Here is a 16,817-nt window from a genome sequence, read left to right as displayed (position 1 = left end):
AAAGATGAGCAAAGCATTATCTTAAGACAGATTACTAGAATGATGGACGGAAGAAGAATCTGTATGCAGTTGTCCAAGCAGTACAGGAGTGTGCCTTGAGGTCACTTACAAACCCAGGAAGTGAATGGGGATGGGAGGATGGAGAGGACAGTTTTCAGAGGCTACCATGCTTGTTTCCCTGCATGACTGACTGCATTCTCTTCTAATGCCCTGTCTCTAACTTTGATGTGAATTATAAGCACGGGCTCATTTTCATCTTCTACTCAGTACCTTTCCACAGAACTTGACCTGAAGTGTCCCTTCTCTTCCTGTCAAAAATCCCATTCATTCTTCCAGACCCAACTCAAATGCCAGCTCTGTTGAAAAGCTTTGCCCCAAATCCACCAAACACAATTTTATCACATTCTCCTCTGTGTTCTGCCAGCATTTTATTCATATTGCTATCATAGCATTTATTGCATTTTATTCTTGGTTTTATATGTGTTTTAGATGTCTCTGACATCTCTCACCTAGCTATAGACTTCTCAGTACCCAGCATGTTATCTGCGCACAGTAGGTGGGCAAGCGCCAACGGGTAGTGGCCTAGAGAGAGGTGATTGACACTGGACCCCAAACCCAGAGTACCACTTAGTACTGACCTTCCGTTTCTCTAAGTCAGCTTTCTCATCTGACAATGAGAATAACAAGGCCAGTGCACAGTGCTGCTGCTGTTAGGAGGAAATGGAATATAGTCTGTAAGGCCTTAATACATCTTCCATAAATGGAATTCACCATTGCTGTTCTTTGTATTACTACTATTGAAAAGGAGAGTGAAAAGGGTTATTAGAACTGTGGATACAATCACAGATAGTAAGTAATAAGGGTGATGGTGACTTGAGGCCAATAGTTAAACATTAACTTATGCAGTATACTGTGTGCTTAAGGTTAGAATGATATGAAAATGAGAGTTGTAGACATCTGGATGTTTGGTTTTATGTGTCAGACTAGCCATCTGGATGATTTTATTACGTTTTTTTCTATATTTTAATAGTTTTTTTTTGTGGGGGAAGAAATTAAGGAGGTAGAAATGTTAAAAAAAAAAAAAAGGGTTAAAGTAACAGAATTTTGCTCCTGGAGACACTTAATAGACTTACCGTTGTGTAAAGTTGGAGCAGAGTTTCTCAGTCTCAACACTATTGACATTTGAGGCCAGAAAACTCTTTGTTATGGAGGGCCCACCAATACATTATATGACGGTTAGCAACATCCCTGCCCTCTACCCACCCAATGTCTTTACTGCACTGACACTACCTGCCATCTTGTGACTTCCAGACATGTTTGAGGGGGTCTTTGATGCATACCGTGTTCTGAAAGAGATGAGGAATAAACCAAAAAGCAAACAGAGGTGATATCACTTTTGTTATTGACAGAGCTGGGTTGAAGAAGGTGAGTGTGTGAGTAAGACAAGTCAGTTTGCTAAAAATGAACACAGAATAAGGACAACTTACCAACCAGGTCCCAGGGAGGAAGGTGTCATTGGGGAGGTAAGGAAAATTGATTCCATTGTAGAAGGCAGCTTACTCCCAAGGTATGGGGGTGGCATGGGGTTCTGCTAAGCATGAATAGGTTTTAAATATTTCCTCCCCATTTTGGGTTTTAGGTGCACATAATCAACTTAATTATAATCTTTGGTTCTGACACCACATAATCATTGGCTCTTGGTAGTTAGCTATTATTTATTGAGGTATCTCGATGGTTATTTTTAAAGGATGTAACTCACATATAGTAACTATCCAAAAATAAAGCTAGAAATGTAACAATTACATACTAGGCCACATATAGTGCTTCCCAGCCTAGCTTCCTGCTTCTCCCACCTGAGAATCATCATCCTGATACATATTCTCCCCAGGCTGACCAGTAGAATTTAATTCCTCTACCTCCACAGGTCAGAAGTGAGCTCAAGGAAGATGCTTCCTCGAGGCAACCAAGAGGGAAGAAAAGGGTTTCCTCCTTTCAGATGGTGCTGAATGAAACTTGTATGTTTCCTTATATTTTGTCAGCATATAGGGCATCCCTGGAAACTAAGAAAACTTTCTGAGGATCCTGCAAAGTGTTTAGAACTTGAATGTTTATTATGTTTTTATCAGCGTGAAACCAGCCTTGTCACATTGAACACGTGGTGCTGATACCGGGCATCCATGACCCGGCATCTGCAAACCTACATCCTCATTTTGTTCCCCTTCGTGTCCAAGTTTTATTTCATGTGCTGAGAATTTTTGAATTTAAAACAAGTAGTCTTTCTGTGGATTAATGCTCTCTCAATTTGGACTTTTCTGGTTTTCTTGCACAATGCAAAGAGTCCCTTCAAAAGCAGAATAATACCATTTCTCAGTTGGTCCAGGGCACCATCTCCCCCAGGGTAGGACATTAATAACAAATGACATTGAAATGACAGATTCTGGTTTATAATTTCATTGCATATTTATCATCTATTCAAGCCATGCTTTGGAATCAGGAAGCAGTTAACAAAAGAGCAATATACCCATGATGCCTGAGGTTTTCTGAGTTTGCAAAGTAGCTGTGATTCCATGTTTCACTGTAAACCGGGTGATAGAACGAAACAAATCAAGTCAAGAAAGGAATGGCAATGAGCCTTCATTAAAGAATATGCTCTACAGCATAGGGATCTTTTTTGTCTAATTCCTTGCCACATCTAGAACAAAAACTGGTGCTTGGTAGTTGTGTTCTTTGGGAAAACAGAATCCTGGTGATAAATAACAATGGCCACATCCAGTTTTGGGGTTCACTACATCTGTCATGACCTTTCCTGGGTAGTTTGATTTGGTAGTTTAATGTAACCTGCACAGCATAGGTATTATTATCATTATTCTTATGTTTTTGAGAAAACTGAGGTCCAGAGGAGTGATATAACTAGCTGGAGATGACACACCTATTAAATATAAAACAAAGATTTGAGTCATGTGGTCCTACCATCCTGCCTTTTGGGAAACTGGAAAGAAATGTAGTGCTGACTTGGTTTCTTGTTGTAGTTACACCATCCACTATGTCATGCTGTGCATAATTATAGGTCCTCTGAGCATCAGCGTCTTTGTCTTTGAAATGCTAGGTTGATAGTTGATCAAGAGGAACCAGATATAAATAATCTAACCATAACCTTTAGGATGTCAGTGTCTTTTGATGTCTTATAAAGTGTTCAAAGAAAACTTGCATTGATCTTCATTTCAGGTAGTTCAAGTTTTGGATGACATGTTCCTTCTTTATCTGCTTTTGTTTTGTTTTTTAATTACTTTGTCATACTCTCTGAAGTATGGATAGGTGATGAATTTCTGTTTTGTTGCAGATAAAGTCCATTTAAAAATAGTATGTGCCTTGATTTGGTAAATTGTGCCTAGTCCCAGACAAAAATGGAGATTAGATGAGACATACATGAACTTGAACATGAACTTGAACAGCTCCCTACCCCGCTTCTTTGATGCCATATGTGCAAATTGACATAATTTTTTTTTCAATTTATAGACTGTTTACTTAGCCCTAATGGAACTATCCAAAAAAAAAAAAAAAAAAGAATAAAACTGCCTATGTGAATGCCAGGTTGCAGATTAACCTGCGCTGTAACGTATGAAGAAAAGGAAAGACCTATGGCCAAAAAAGTCTGCTTGTGTCTTTGCTCTCCCACTTTGCTACCTGTATGGCCTTAGGCAGGATGCTTTGTTTTGAGCACTGGTTTCACCTTGTTTTGTGAAAGAAACAGAAACACCTATCTGGCATTTCTATGATAAAGGCCACTATTACTATTCTTAGAAACTAAATCAAACACAAATAACAAGGGACGCCTTTAATCCATGTAGTCAAGCCTGACTCCTTGTCGAATGACTTTGTGTTGTCTTGATATTAGACAATTTGTTCCTGCTCCCTGCTTCACAGTCATAACAATATTGCCGTCAATCAATTTTATTTAACAAAATAGTCACTTAACCCTATGTGCCACACGCTATTTAATGTCCCTTACAAATATTAACTCATTTTATCCTCATAGCACCCTATTTATTATGGCGTCTGCATTCTGAAAACATCACAAACATGCTTTCCTCCCAAAATTGTGATCATTTCTTTGTAAGAGTTGAAGTCAGGAGCACACACGTGTATAATTATGAATCTGTATATGTGTGTGTGCACATGTGCGCACAGCTCTGGCCCAAGTACTGTTTGTTTCATGAAAGAAATCCAGGCCATGTTTCTTAGTTCCACATTCCTGTCATCTTTTGGGGTCTCTTGAAACTTCTCTTTACCAGCTTTTCATCTGCCCTTTCAGCTTGCAACAACACTTTGTTTTTTGTTACTAGCTTTGGTGAAGAGCTATATGTTAAATATCCTACTTGAAATGTCAGTCACCAGAGCACAAATGGGTGATTTGGGGGACAAGAGATTTTGTATACGTTTGCATGCATATATTTATATACATATTGGTTTGTGATGAACATAACAAGGCTGACAGTGTCTGAATGGTTTTTGCATAGTCTTAGGGTACAAAGATGTTAGAAAATTAGAAATGGTATTTGAATAGCAAGGTACACGCTGTCTGTACTCTAGCAGATGCAAAGGAGCTCAGGATTAATTACTAAACTACAGAAAATTAAATTATCCAGGGGATATTAAATGATGTGGAAAATGGCGATATTGTGAGAAATTCTGTGTGTTTGAACTAGTGTTCAGCTATCCAGAGGTCTTATGGAGCTTTTTAAAAATTAAACCCATACTATGTGCGTGATGACGGGAAAATATAACGATGACACTTTTCCAGTGTGACATATTTCTAGCTGCAATTAAAAACATTTGCTCACCTAACTCTCTTGTGAATAAAAGAAATTCGGTGGTAACAAGTTGCAGTCACCTTCATTAATGACAAATTTTACAGTTTTGGTATACTAAATTGTGGGTTATACTGAGGGGTTTGATCATAAGTTATCTGGCATGGAAGTGTTACGGAATTGTTAGAACAAGAGTTTTCCCCTCAGAATAAACTGCAGAATATGGGTTCGTTCATTCAGCAACTATTTTTTAAGCATCTGGTGCATGCTCAAGTTCTGAAACTGTGGTACAATGGGGAGCAAGAACAATCCACGTTACCTGTCCTGATGGGTCTTACAGTCCAGTGGATGAAACAGAAGGTGGGAATCAATTATTCATAAAAGTGAACAATTATAGGTTGTACTGCTAAGGAGGGGGTCACGGAGCTATACGCCGTACTAGCCGGTAACGGGAAGCTAACCCGGTCTCCAAAGGCTAACAAGGCGGCACTGATTCGGGATTGGGTTTTTCAATCCTTTCAATGCTTATCAAAAGACTTAACAAAGAATACGCTTTTGGAAACAGCATTTGTACATTGAAGCATTTATCCTAAAGGAATAATTTGAGGTGTGTTAAGCATGTTAGCTCTAAGATCAAAGTATTGTTTTATTATGGAATGGTTGGACACATCGTAAGTATTTGTCAGCACTTGAATTTATGTCATCAAAAATTATATAGACTAATCTGAAATTTTTTAAGAAATACATACATATTTTTATTATAAGAAAAGATGCTTAAAAACAGTTACAAAGAGTAGTTTCAAAATAGTGTTCAAAATGCCTTTGCCCCTACCCTATCCTTTCTAGTTATCCTATTTGATTTCAAATATATCAGTAATCAGAATAACAGCAATAGTAATAGCTGCTCATACTAACTACCACTTACCACATGCCAGCCCTGCGCTAAATACTTAATACCCAGGGCGCCTGGGTGGCTGAGTCGGGTAAGCGTCTGGCTTTGGTTCAGGCCATGGTCTCATGGTTCATGGGTTCAAGCCCTGTGTCGGGCTCTGTGCTAACAGGTAGCTCAGAGCCTGGAGCCTGCTTCAGATTCTGTGTCTCCCTCTCTCTCTGACCCTCCCCTGCTCATGCTGTCTCTCTCTGGCTCTCAAAATTAAATAACATAAAAAATAGTTAATACACATTATTTCAGTTGGTCTCCTATAAACCAGTGAAATAGGTATTTTTATGTTTATTTCTTTTTGTATATAGAAACTTTTAAATATGTCAACGCATATGTATTCTCTCTGCAACAAAGAAAGAGTTGTTTCAGTGTTCATGCTGTTTGCCACAAATTTCCTTATTGGCATCTTCTCTAAGAGAAATCTCTTATTTCTTTGTGACAGCTTTCTGCCAAGAGGGCTGCAGATACGGTGGAACATGTGTGTCTCCTAACAAATGCGTCTGTCCTTCTGGATTCACAGGAAGCCACTGTGAGAAAGGTAATCTTGACTGTTTTGTCATTTTTGCGGGGGTGGGGGGCGGGTAGGGAGTGGAGACATAGACTCTTTCGTAGAGAATGGAACTCTTTCTCTAAGTATAGTTCTGTAGGTGAACTGAAACCTTATGTTTTGATGGCAGGTGTACCTCTTCCAAAGGGTACATTTTGATTACTGCATATTAGGCATCCTCCCTTTGAAAATAGGGCTTCATTTGCCCTCTCTCCAACGTGTCTAATTTAGCAAGGTCAGGTCTTTTCTCTGCTATAGTTTGCTGTGTGGATATTTAGTGCTAACTAGAGATAAAGTCTGACAACCTGTCCTGCCCGACTTACCATCTATTGGGTAGCGTAACATGCAACTATTGGAGTCTGAACAGTCTGCTGTGTCAACAGAATCTAGATTAGAAACACATGCTCTTTGCATAAAAGCACATTAAGTAACTCTAGCAGCCGGTTTATTGGTGTGCTTGGAATTTTATTCTAATATTGGTTTATAATGAACATTATCATTCATGGACCCAATAATAATATAAGCCGATTAGTATTGGTAAGATTCCATTATGTGCATCTTTCTATTGGCAATTAACGTAATGTTTACACTTGGTGCTATTTGGTGAAATCCAGCTCTTATTAATTGAAGAAGTCCTCCTACCTTTGTGTGAGTGAAATGTGCCATTGGATGTCCATGTGCCGGTGTATGTAATCAGTGCGAGCAAGGGGTTTGTGCCGTGGAAGGATGAATATTTCAGGGTATTTGCCCATGAGTTTTGTTAGGGTAAAACCACTATATTGTGTTTTTCTGAGAAGGGAATATCACACTTGACAATATCATAGAATAGCATAGAGAAATGGAAACATGATGTTGTCATCATTATTCTTCTTATTTGATGAGTTTTCGGATGTCTTCATCTAATGCCAAAGATCTAAGTAAAGCTCTTCCCTCCTGCATGTTTAAAGGTTTCATTTTTTTAATGAGCCTATTATACCCCAAACTGTCCAACGTACTACATTGTGCTACCTGTATATTTATAAGGCAGCCTGATCCTTTATAAAATATATCAAAACTTAACTACATAAATTATTCAACAAGGAAATCAACAACGTGCACACCGTTTCCATATTTTGTGATATAATCAACAAATCATCACATTTATTAAATTAGTTGACTTATCCTTAAGACACATGTAAAGGAACCAAGTTCTGCTTCTGAGCAGCATGAGAGCATTACCCCATGGAGCTGAAATATTCGTGCCAAAAGCAAAAACACCAAATGGTAACTTAGCACACATGCCTTTCCTGCAATGCCTTGGATTTTGATTAAATTTTCTAAAATGAAAAATAAATCTAAAGGTTTCACATGATTTCCTCTAGAACTGCCGTGTTTCCCTAAAATGAGTATCCAGGGATTAATGGGGACAGAATGGTGATGGTGATGATGTTGATACTGATGGAGACCACTACTCCCGATAGACCATTTATTGTGTACTAGCTACGTGTCAGGTCTTAAAATGAGTGCTTTAGGGGCACCTGGGTGGCTCAGTCGGTTAAGACTCCAACTTCGGCTCAGGTCATGATCTCATGTTTGTGGGTTTGAGCCCCACATCGGGCTCTGTGCTGACAGCTCAGAGCCTGGAGCCTGCTTCCGATTCTAGTCTCTCTCTCTTCCCCTCCCTGCTCATGTTCTGTCTCTCTCTGTCTCAAAAAATAATAAAATAAAATAAAATAATAAAATAAAATAATAAAAAATAAAATGACTGCTTTAATATTAACTCACAAGAGTTGATATCACTGCTCCCATTTTACAGATGGAAACTAAAGCTTTATCCAGGTTAGGCAGCTTCTGCAGTGCAACAGAGCCAGTATTAGAACTGAGAATAAAACATAGGTGCATTGCACAAAGCCTGCCGTGTAAACCCTGTGTGTGTTTCTCAAGGATAATACATGGACTTCCTGCTAAAATCCAGACTCCTGGGCTCACAGCCCAGACCTGGTCAATCAGGACATCTGTGAGAGGGCCCAGAAATCTGTACTTTCACCAGGCAACTCAGGTTGGTCTTATAAACTGTTCTACTGTTACTGAGATATTTAACCAGAACATCTGTAAGGTTCTTACTCTTTTGACCTTTTAATGAAGGTAAAAAGGTATTTTAAAGAAATAGGGGAGAGCATTTATCTTAGACAAAGGTCCGAGTCAGTGGCTGCTTAGGAAAAATTATCATTTCTGATGGCTTGTTGATTTGACCTCTAGCCTTTTGTCTGCTCAATAAATGCTTACATTCCAGTCCATAATGTGGAACAGGAAAAATAGAGATGAAGGAGAAAATCAAGACCAGAGGGGAAAACAAGGCGAGGATAGGCAGGACATGGGTTCCTATGCAAATGTTAAAAGTGTTAAATTTGAGATTGATATTTGCATTTTGTTGAATCCTTGTGCACTTATTATAAGGTTAAAAAAATAAAACAAGGTTTCTTCACATGTGATGCTATCTCCTATCAGTAGCAAAGCCATCCCATTAAATGTTGGCCAGTATTCTTTTTTTTTTTAATGTTTATTTATTTTTGAAAGAGAAACTGTGTGTGAGCAGGGGCAGGGGAGGGGCATAGAGAGAAGGAGAGGCACAGGACTTGAAGTGGGCCCAGGCTCCGTGCTGTCAGCCCAGAGCCCGACATGGGGCTCGAACTCATGAACCGTGAGATTGTGACCTGAGCCGAATCCAGATGCTTAACCAACTAAGCCACCCAGGTGCCTCATAATGCTCGCCAGTATTCTAATTCTGTGAGATTTTTTGTAAGTAGGATGAAGTATACATTTTCCAGTCATTTGTGTGCAAGGGATCTAGATGAGTTTAGGGCAAACACTGAAAACCTATGCCATATCTTATCTGAATTATTTTTTCACATTGATCATTAATAATAAACATTAAGTAACTCTGTTTGCCTTTGAATAGTGATGTTGGATGCCTTGAGTCTCAGGGTACAAGGGAAAAATGCAAATGCATTATAAATGTCTCATGGGATGATTAGACTAAATCTTTTATTTGGTTTGTTTCAATTTCAGGGCTAATTAAATGGTCCCATTTGAGCTATATAGAATTCACTTATGTTTAGTCCTAAAAATGTTTCCCTTGCCCCCCTCCTCCGGTTATTAGTTTTATCCATTGTGATATTCAGCCTTTCAGAGTATAAGTACATTTAGTTAAGTCATTGAAATCGTTTGTTAAAGTAAATGCCTATCTAGAATATAATGAAGTTAAGACTCCAACCCGTCTTTGGTATGTTACCACAAAGATGAGCAACTCTGCATTTATCTTCTATTGATGAAATTTTAGTAAATGTAAGCTTTTCATAACCCCACTCAGTATAAGCAAAATTTTATCTTCCGTGGTTTCTGGACAGTACATTATGTGGGTCCTTCTCTATGCCCTTACCTTTGATTTGGTTTCACCATAAACATTGAGATGGGTCGTGAGAGAGATGAGTGAAGAGTCGGAAGAGTTGTTCTGCTACTTTTAGGATAGAAAGGGCAGCTGGAGAAAACTTTCTTATTAACCTAAGGGAGCTATCAGGTCATCATGGCCTACTGACATAATACAGCCAAACATAAAACAAAATGAAACAACCCTAAGTCCTCCCAGAGACTTTTCAAACGTGAAACTGAAGAGCTACACTAAATCCAAAAATAGGTCACCTACCAGAAAACAGCAGAACACTATCTTCTGAGAAGTGAATGAGATTAAGTCTTCTACTTGGAGTTAAGCAATTTGCAAACAAGAACAAGTAGAGATTACATACAAGGTACCAAATTATGGCTAGTTAAAAGTTTCTTACACTTGACAATATTGACCTTGTGGGGCAGATAGTTCTTGGCTGTGGAGGGCTGTCCTGTGCATTGTAAGATATTTAGCAGTATCACTGGAGCTCTATACCATTAGCCTTGTCATCCCCAGCCAGGACAAGCAGAAATGTCTCTTGACATTGCTAAATATTGCCAGGGAGGCAGAATTAGTGCCTACTGACAACACCAGTTTAAAATGTAGGATTTAAAAATATATATTTTACAAAAAATTTATGTATGTAGATGTATTCACACCCATATGTATTTTAGGTAAATCTAGCTCAGTATTAGTTGATAATATACAACTCACACACATTTTTGGGGAGATAAGACATTTTAAAGCATCTCTTTAGCATTCCTTAGAAGTGCTCAGAGTTGCTGTAAGTAGAAAATTCTTGATCATCCAAGAGCCAGAGACTGGCTGATATCCACCAGGTGCTGTGTGAGACACACTTTCTCATTGTCATAGACACCAGGTTGATAATACCTGGACAGCTGGACGACACCAGGCACCTGGAAGCTGGGCTAGTTCAAGGTCTCCTTTGTCCCACTGACAGAATAAACAGGTGAATGCTCTAACCCCACCCAATGAGTAAGTTACCCTAAGCCATGTGTTCTCCTAAAGGAAGAGAAAAATCTTTTATTCTTTTTTTTTCTTTTTAGAAAGTGTTTTAATATATGTAATAAGAAGATAATGTCTCATAATATAAAACTTAGACACACATCTTAAATGAAATTTTCTCTAAAATAATTTCTCTATGATGATACTAGGCAGTCAATTTCAGCAAGAATTTTGACTCATATAAATGAAGATGTTATCATCTGGTGGTGGTACAGACAAGGCAGCTAATTTTTCTACATTTCTCTACTTGTATATTTTATGAATTCCAAGTTGGATAGCTTTGGCACTTATAACCAGGATCTTGTGATTCAGACAAAGTTGGATAGTACTCATCAAACTATAGGCTAGACCATAGTCTAATGTAAAAACTTGTGTGGGGGGGGGGGGGTAAATGTGCTAATATTCTAAAAATAGCGGACCTTGAATTTCTCCCACATTGCTTCAGAAATGGGTTCCTTTATTGTAAATACTGTTCAATAAACTCACATAACCATTAAGCCTCTCATAATCTGCAAGCCTTTGCAAAGCATATTAAGTACCTCATCAAGAATATTCAGGGGGGCACACGGGTGGCTCAGTCAGTTGATTTCTGCTCAGGTCATGATCTCATGGTTCATGAGTTCAAGCCCTACATTGGGTTCTCTGCTGTTAGTGTGGAACCTGCTTTGAATCCTCTGCCCCCCACCCCACCTTCTCCGCTCATGTGCATGCACACACACACTCTGTCTCTCAAAGTAAAAAACAAAAAAATTTTTTAAGAATATTCAAGGGAATCAATAAATAGCAAAAAAGTTTAACAATGTTATCCATTCACAATATAATTTCCAGTAACTTATTTTTTTCTTAATTTGATTATCTGGGTTTTCTAATACAACAAATATTATTTGTGTGCATTTTAAGCTTTTAAAAAACATTTCTTACTACAAAGAACATAAAAAGTCACATAAAGGACTTCATTTTTCTCAGTTACAGGGATCTTTCAGCTTTTCCTTAAAGGGAAATGACTTTTTTGCCAGACAATTTGTTCTCCCTATGCCTCAGGGACTTGTAGATGTAGAGACAGAGGGTAGTAGTTTGCCCTGAGCATGTTATCTATCCACCAGGCAAAAAGAAAGAAAGACTTCTATAGTCTTCCAAATTTTAAATATTGCTCTGATTTTGAGAGCACTCTGCTGCATTCATCTGTATGCATTTTCTCTGCCCACTCCTATTTCAGGAAAGAAAAACTTAAGGGCTTTTAAAAAGGTGGATAATAGTTCCGTTCTGTCAACGGAGAAGAGAATATTTTTTCTGTTTCCTCTCCAGGTAACACTAGACTGTGGGGAAGGCATGTGGAAAGAGAATGAGTGTAAATGGGCCTCTTCAAGTTCCTAGCAGTGAGGAGATTTATTTACCATTTCTCCTCATGAGCTTTCTCTGCCCAGCGCATGGCCCAGGCTCAATAAATGGCAATTTCTGTCCGTAAAACTGGTGCTGTTGGACAGCCGATAGGTGCTTGAATGAGCAGTGCTTTTGTGGCATCCTTTAAAAGGGAAATATAAGGGTTTGAGGTTTCTCTGAGTTGAACCCACCAAAAAAGAATGCACGTGTTGTACCCAGATTTTAATATTGCCCCCTAAAACCAGAGATTACCTGGGAGACTGAATCACGCATGCAAAAGCAAAGAGCTTTATTAAGAATTTAGGCCCGGCCAGCCTAAACTCAGGCTCACAGACTTACTGGATCCACGTGGAGTGAGCCCGTAGGGTAGGGCTTTTATGAGTTTGGGAAGGGGGAGTTACAGGAAATACAGTGATCCAATCATTATTATACAATATTATTGACAGCCGGTTTAACCATTCACATTGCCTAGAGTATTTGTTACTTTTGGCGGGACCCAATCACAACATTTAGAGTATTGACCAATCACAAAGTGGGCCCAGGACCCTCAGGCAGGGCGTAACTAGTCTTAGCCTCCATCTTTAGGCCTGCCCTTAGAATGTTACAAGGGTGGTCCCTTTTGCCTTGGGCAATGTGTGCCCTTCTATTGTTTCATGGAGTCAGTTTCAGACCTGCATCCTTACACACGCAGATGCTCTCTTAAAATTTGATTGAAGTCAGATGAGCATGAATTTGTTTGAGGAGCAGTTCCTTGCTCTGAAGGTTTCTAGAAACAGAGAATAGCAGATAAGAGTCTGTAGCGGAGGAAGATAGGAGCACAGGCCCACCACTGTGATCATTCACCTCAAGTTCCGTGTTGGGTACCTTCTTCCTGTCTTCAGTGCTGCCCACTCCACTTTTCTTCTTCTTTCAGCTACGATGGAGGAATTCAGCCAAAGACCTAACAGGCTTCCCCATGACTCTGAAACGGAGTTGGCACTTAAGCCTTAGAGCTAATTCAAAACCCTTTCCTTGACCTGCCGGGATCGCCATTTTGTCTTGGTTTCAGGCAGAGGGAAAGATTCCTCAAGCTGTTTTTTATTCGCATCTCCTTGATACAGAGCAAGTTGTCAAGTCATATCAGTACACCTTTTGGGAGTGATGCCTTTTGCTAACAAATGGGGTATGGACTATAAATTAGGGATGAAGCCTGGGATAGTATAGAAGACTGGAGTAAAGGCAGAGGCCTGAGTTCTGATAGTAGATCTGCTTCACAAATCAGCCTGTATGAAAGGAAACTCGCATTAGCCCACCTCTCATCTATTATAAGTCCCTAAACGTTTGCACTTACCTCTTGTGAGGCAGCTAGTGTCACCCTTTGACCATCTTTGAGGACACAAATGCCTGTTATTTAGCTAGTCTCTAATAGAGTTGGGTTCTAACCCGTGTATTACTGAATCCAAAGTTCATATACCTTCCAATAATCTTTTTACTCTTTTTAAAAAATTTTGTAATGCATGTTTATTTTTGAGAGAGAGGGTGAGAGGAAGGGAGGGAGAGAGGGAGAGGGAGACAGGGAGAGGGAGAGAGGGAGACAGGGAGAGGGAGAGAGGGAGACACAATCTAAAGCAGGCCCAGGCTCTGAGCTGTCAGCACAGAGCCCGTTACAGTTAGAACTCATGAACCACAAGATCGTGACCTGAGCCGAAGTCGGACATTTAACTGACTAAGCCACCCAGGTGCCCCTAATCTGTTTCCTCTGGCTCACATTACCTGTGTCTAAGGGCAGTTGAACTGAACAGGTTTTATAGGAGGCCAAATAAATTATGTTCTCCTGTGATTAATGAGCCATAATTTACTACTTCCTTATGTGCATTGTTTTTACCTATTCCTTTCAACATTTTTGTTGTGCCTAAGGCAAGAAGAGAATAAACAAAATAGGGATAAAGAGCACAATCTCTGAAGCCACACTAGCTCATTGTGAGTTGGGGTTTCAGAATATTGGATGTGGGATCAGATATACGTAATGTTTCTAAGCTTCTTTACCACTAAAACAGGAATATCGCTGCCATTTATGTCATAATATTATGGTGAGATTAAATGAAATCATCTATTTAAATCACTTGGTAGAGTGCCTGGCATACAGTAGGTGTCTATAAATGATATCTATCATTAATTCTGTTCTCAATGTACCAGGTAACAAAACTCAGAAATAAGACTCAGAAATAATAGGCTACTTCCCCAAGGACACTCAGCAGGCAAATGGAGTCCTGCCTTCCTTACGTTCATCTTCTGCTCCTGAGGTCTCTAGTCTTTCTACCATGTCTTATGGCCTCTCACTAACCATTCAAATGGAAAGTGCTTGTATTCGTGCTATCTTTGCTAATTAATATTCTCTCTGGTCCCATAAACATTTTATATAATTTTATATCCACATAATACATATTAACTTGTGCACTAGAATTTTGCTCTGGGGAAAGAGTGAGTTATTCACCGGAAATAATGGCATGGGTATCTTAGATATAGTCCTTGGGAATGATCTTTTTTTTTTTGCTATTGTTTGTTTCCCATTTGTTGGAGTTGAAGATTTCACACCACGTTTTCACAGTATTATTGATAGCATAGGTGGTTTTGTATCTAGGCAGACAGGAGACCTCTTTGAAAAGGCTCCCACTGGTCCTTCTACAAATACTTCCTTACTCCTTTGTTGATTCCCCAAGTTTGTGTAAGAAAAACAGACATTCTGATTTTAAGTTTGGCATCAGGAAACCTGAATGCTCTTCCCAAATTCTACACTTTCCTAGCTACGTGACGGGAGCAAAGTCAGCTTTTCTGTGTAAAATGGGAGTAATCAGCTTAGAAAACCCTTCAAGTGGTCCAAACTCATTCATCAAACTTGCCTAGGAATTTCACGAAGAGAATAATCAATGATGGACACATAAATGAGGTTTGAGGATGTATCTAAAATCTTGAAAGGATGGCATTTAAATAATAATACATTGGAAGCAACCTAGATTTTTAACAAGGGAGAATTAGTGAAATAAATGATAGGCAACAATTATATGAAACCTTTCAAACCTATGAAGGAAGAAGACTATTTAATGAGATGGGAGATATAGAGTATGGTTAAGAACATAAGCTCTGGAAACATTCTGTCTAATTCTAAGGCCTTACTCTGCCATCTTGCAAAGTTAGTTTAATTTTTTTTGCCTCTGTTTCTTAATTTAATAAATGAGAATAAAAACAGTACTTCCCCATTGGAAAGTATTTTTTAGGGCACCTGGGTGTCTTAGTCAGTTAAGCATCTGACTCTTGATTTTGTCTCTAGTCATGATCTCACCATTTGTGGGATCAAGGCCAGCAGTGGGCTCTCTACAGACGGCTCAGAGCCTGCTTGGGATTCTCTGTTTCTCCCTCTCTCTGCCCCTCCCCCCAGTCAAAATAAATAAATAAATTCTTTTTATTTATATATTTTTATTTATTTTTGAGAAAGAAAGAAAATTAGTGAGGGAGGGACAGAGAGAAAGGGGCACAGAGGATCTGAAGCAGGCTCCACACAGACAGCTGAGAGCCTGATGTGGGGCCTGAACCCATAAACCATGAGATCATGACCTGAGCTGAAGGCAGCTGCTTAACTAACTGAGCCACTCAGGCGGCCCTAAGTAAATAGTTTTTTAAAAAGTATTTTTAGAATTTCCCGATATCTGATGTGCATTAGACATTTTGAAGTAAAAAATGGCATGTTCAATAGGAGTACAGTTTTTATGCACAGACACACATGCACTAGACACAGATAAAATGCTGGGAAGATGTTCATCTCATTATGGCTTATCAAGTCCTTGTGTTATTTGGGAGCTTTCAGGACCAAAAATTAGCTCAGTTCAGCAATTAAGTCAACATTGTGTTAATGCTAATTAGACACTTACTGTCCCCACTCATCGACCTGCTTCAATCTGTGAAGTCTGCAGTAAGAAGCAAGTATAGACAGTTTTCCTTTTTTACCCCTCCCATATCCAATTTTAAACCTCATAGATGTCATGAATCTTACTCAAGGTGAGAGAATTTTTAGGAAAGGGGACACAGCCTCACCTCACAGGTGCAGTGGTCTTCTAGCACTGAAGCTTTCTGGATGGGAGATGATGTGCATTGACTTCATGAGACTCTTTGGTGAGGGTCTTTGGTCATTAAGGATTTCCAAATGAACTACCATTGACACGGGCAGTCCTTTTGCCCTCCTGTAGCTCTAAGCTTGTGAAGGTCCCCTCCACTGTTGTGGCCCCTTTGTCCTACAGGATTCACATAGGAATCTGACTCTTTTCTGTAGGAAGAGATACCTTTCCCCTCCATCAGCCCAAGTGCAGCCCTCTCTAATATATTTTATGTTTATTTGTTTTTGCCCTGCTGTATGGCTGAGGGAGCCACAGATCCAGGCGTTGACCTTTAGACTTGAGGTATGTCAAATACCAGTTGCTGCGGGGGACCAGCCCACGCACCAGAGTCTAAGGGTCTCTGAGTAGGGGGTTGGTGTCGGCGAAATATCTACAAGAAAGAACACAGACAACATGAATGGTGGAAGAGACCACACTTTACTGTGAAACTTGGTGTCTTATATACCATAGGTGATTACATCATTTTTCTAACGATTACATTGTTTGTTACTTCCAGAAAAATTATTATTATTTCCATGGTAGCAAAAACAGAAAATCAAAATAG

At 39.3% G+C, this 16,817-nt stretch overlaps 1 protein-coding gene across 3 annotated transcripts in view; it reads left to right on the top strand.

The window, feature by feature from the left end:
- NELL1 (neural EGFL like 1) overlaps positions 1–16,817 on the top strand; it is an 890,650-nt gene that overhangs the window by 660,193 nt on the left and 213,640 nt on the right. For all 3 annotated transcript variants that reach the window (XM_029914487.1, XM_029914488.1, XM_029914486.1), the window contains exon 15: positions 6,194–6,289. In XM_029914487.1, the coding sequence (XP_029770347.1) occupies positions 6,194–6,289 (96 nt within the window). The remainder of the gene's footprint in view (positions 1–6,193; positions 6,290–16,817) is intronic.

This window comes from Suricata suricatta, chromosome 11 (genome assembly GCF_006229205.1).
Source record: "Suricata suricatta isolate VVHF042 chromosome 11, meerkat_22Aug2017_6uvM2_HiC, whole genome shotgun sequence".
Lineage (NCBI taxonomy): Eukaryota > Metazoa > Chordata > Mammalia > Carnivora > Herpestidae > Suricata > Suricata suricatta.
Note: the sequence above shows the minus strand (reverse complement) of the source record. Positions and strands in the feature narration are given on the sequence as shown.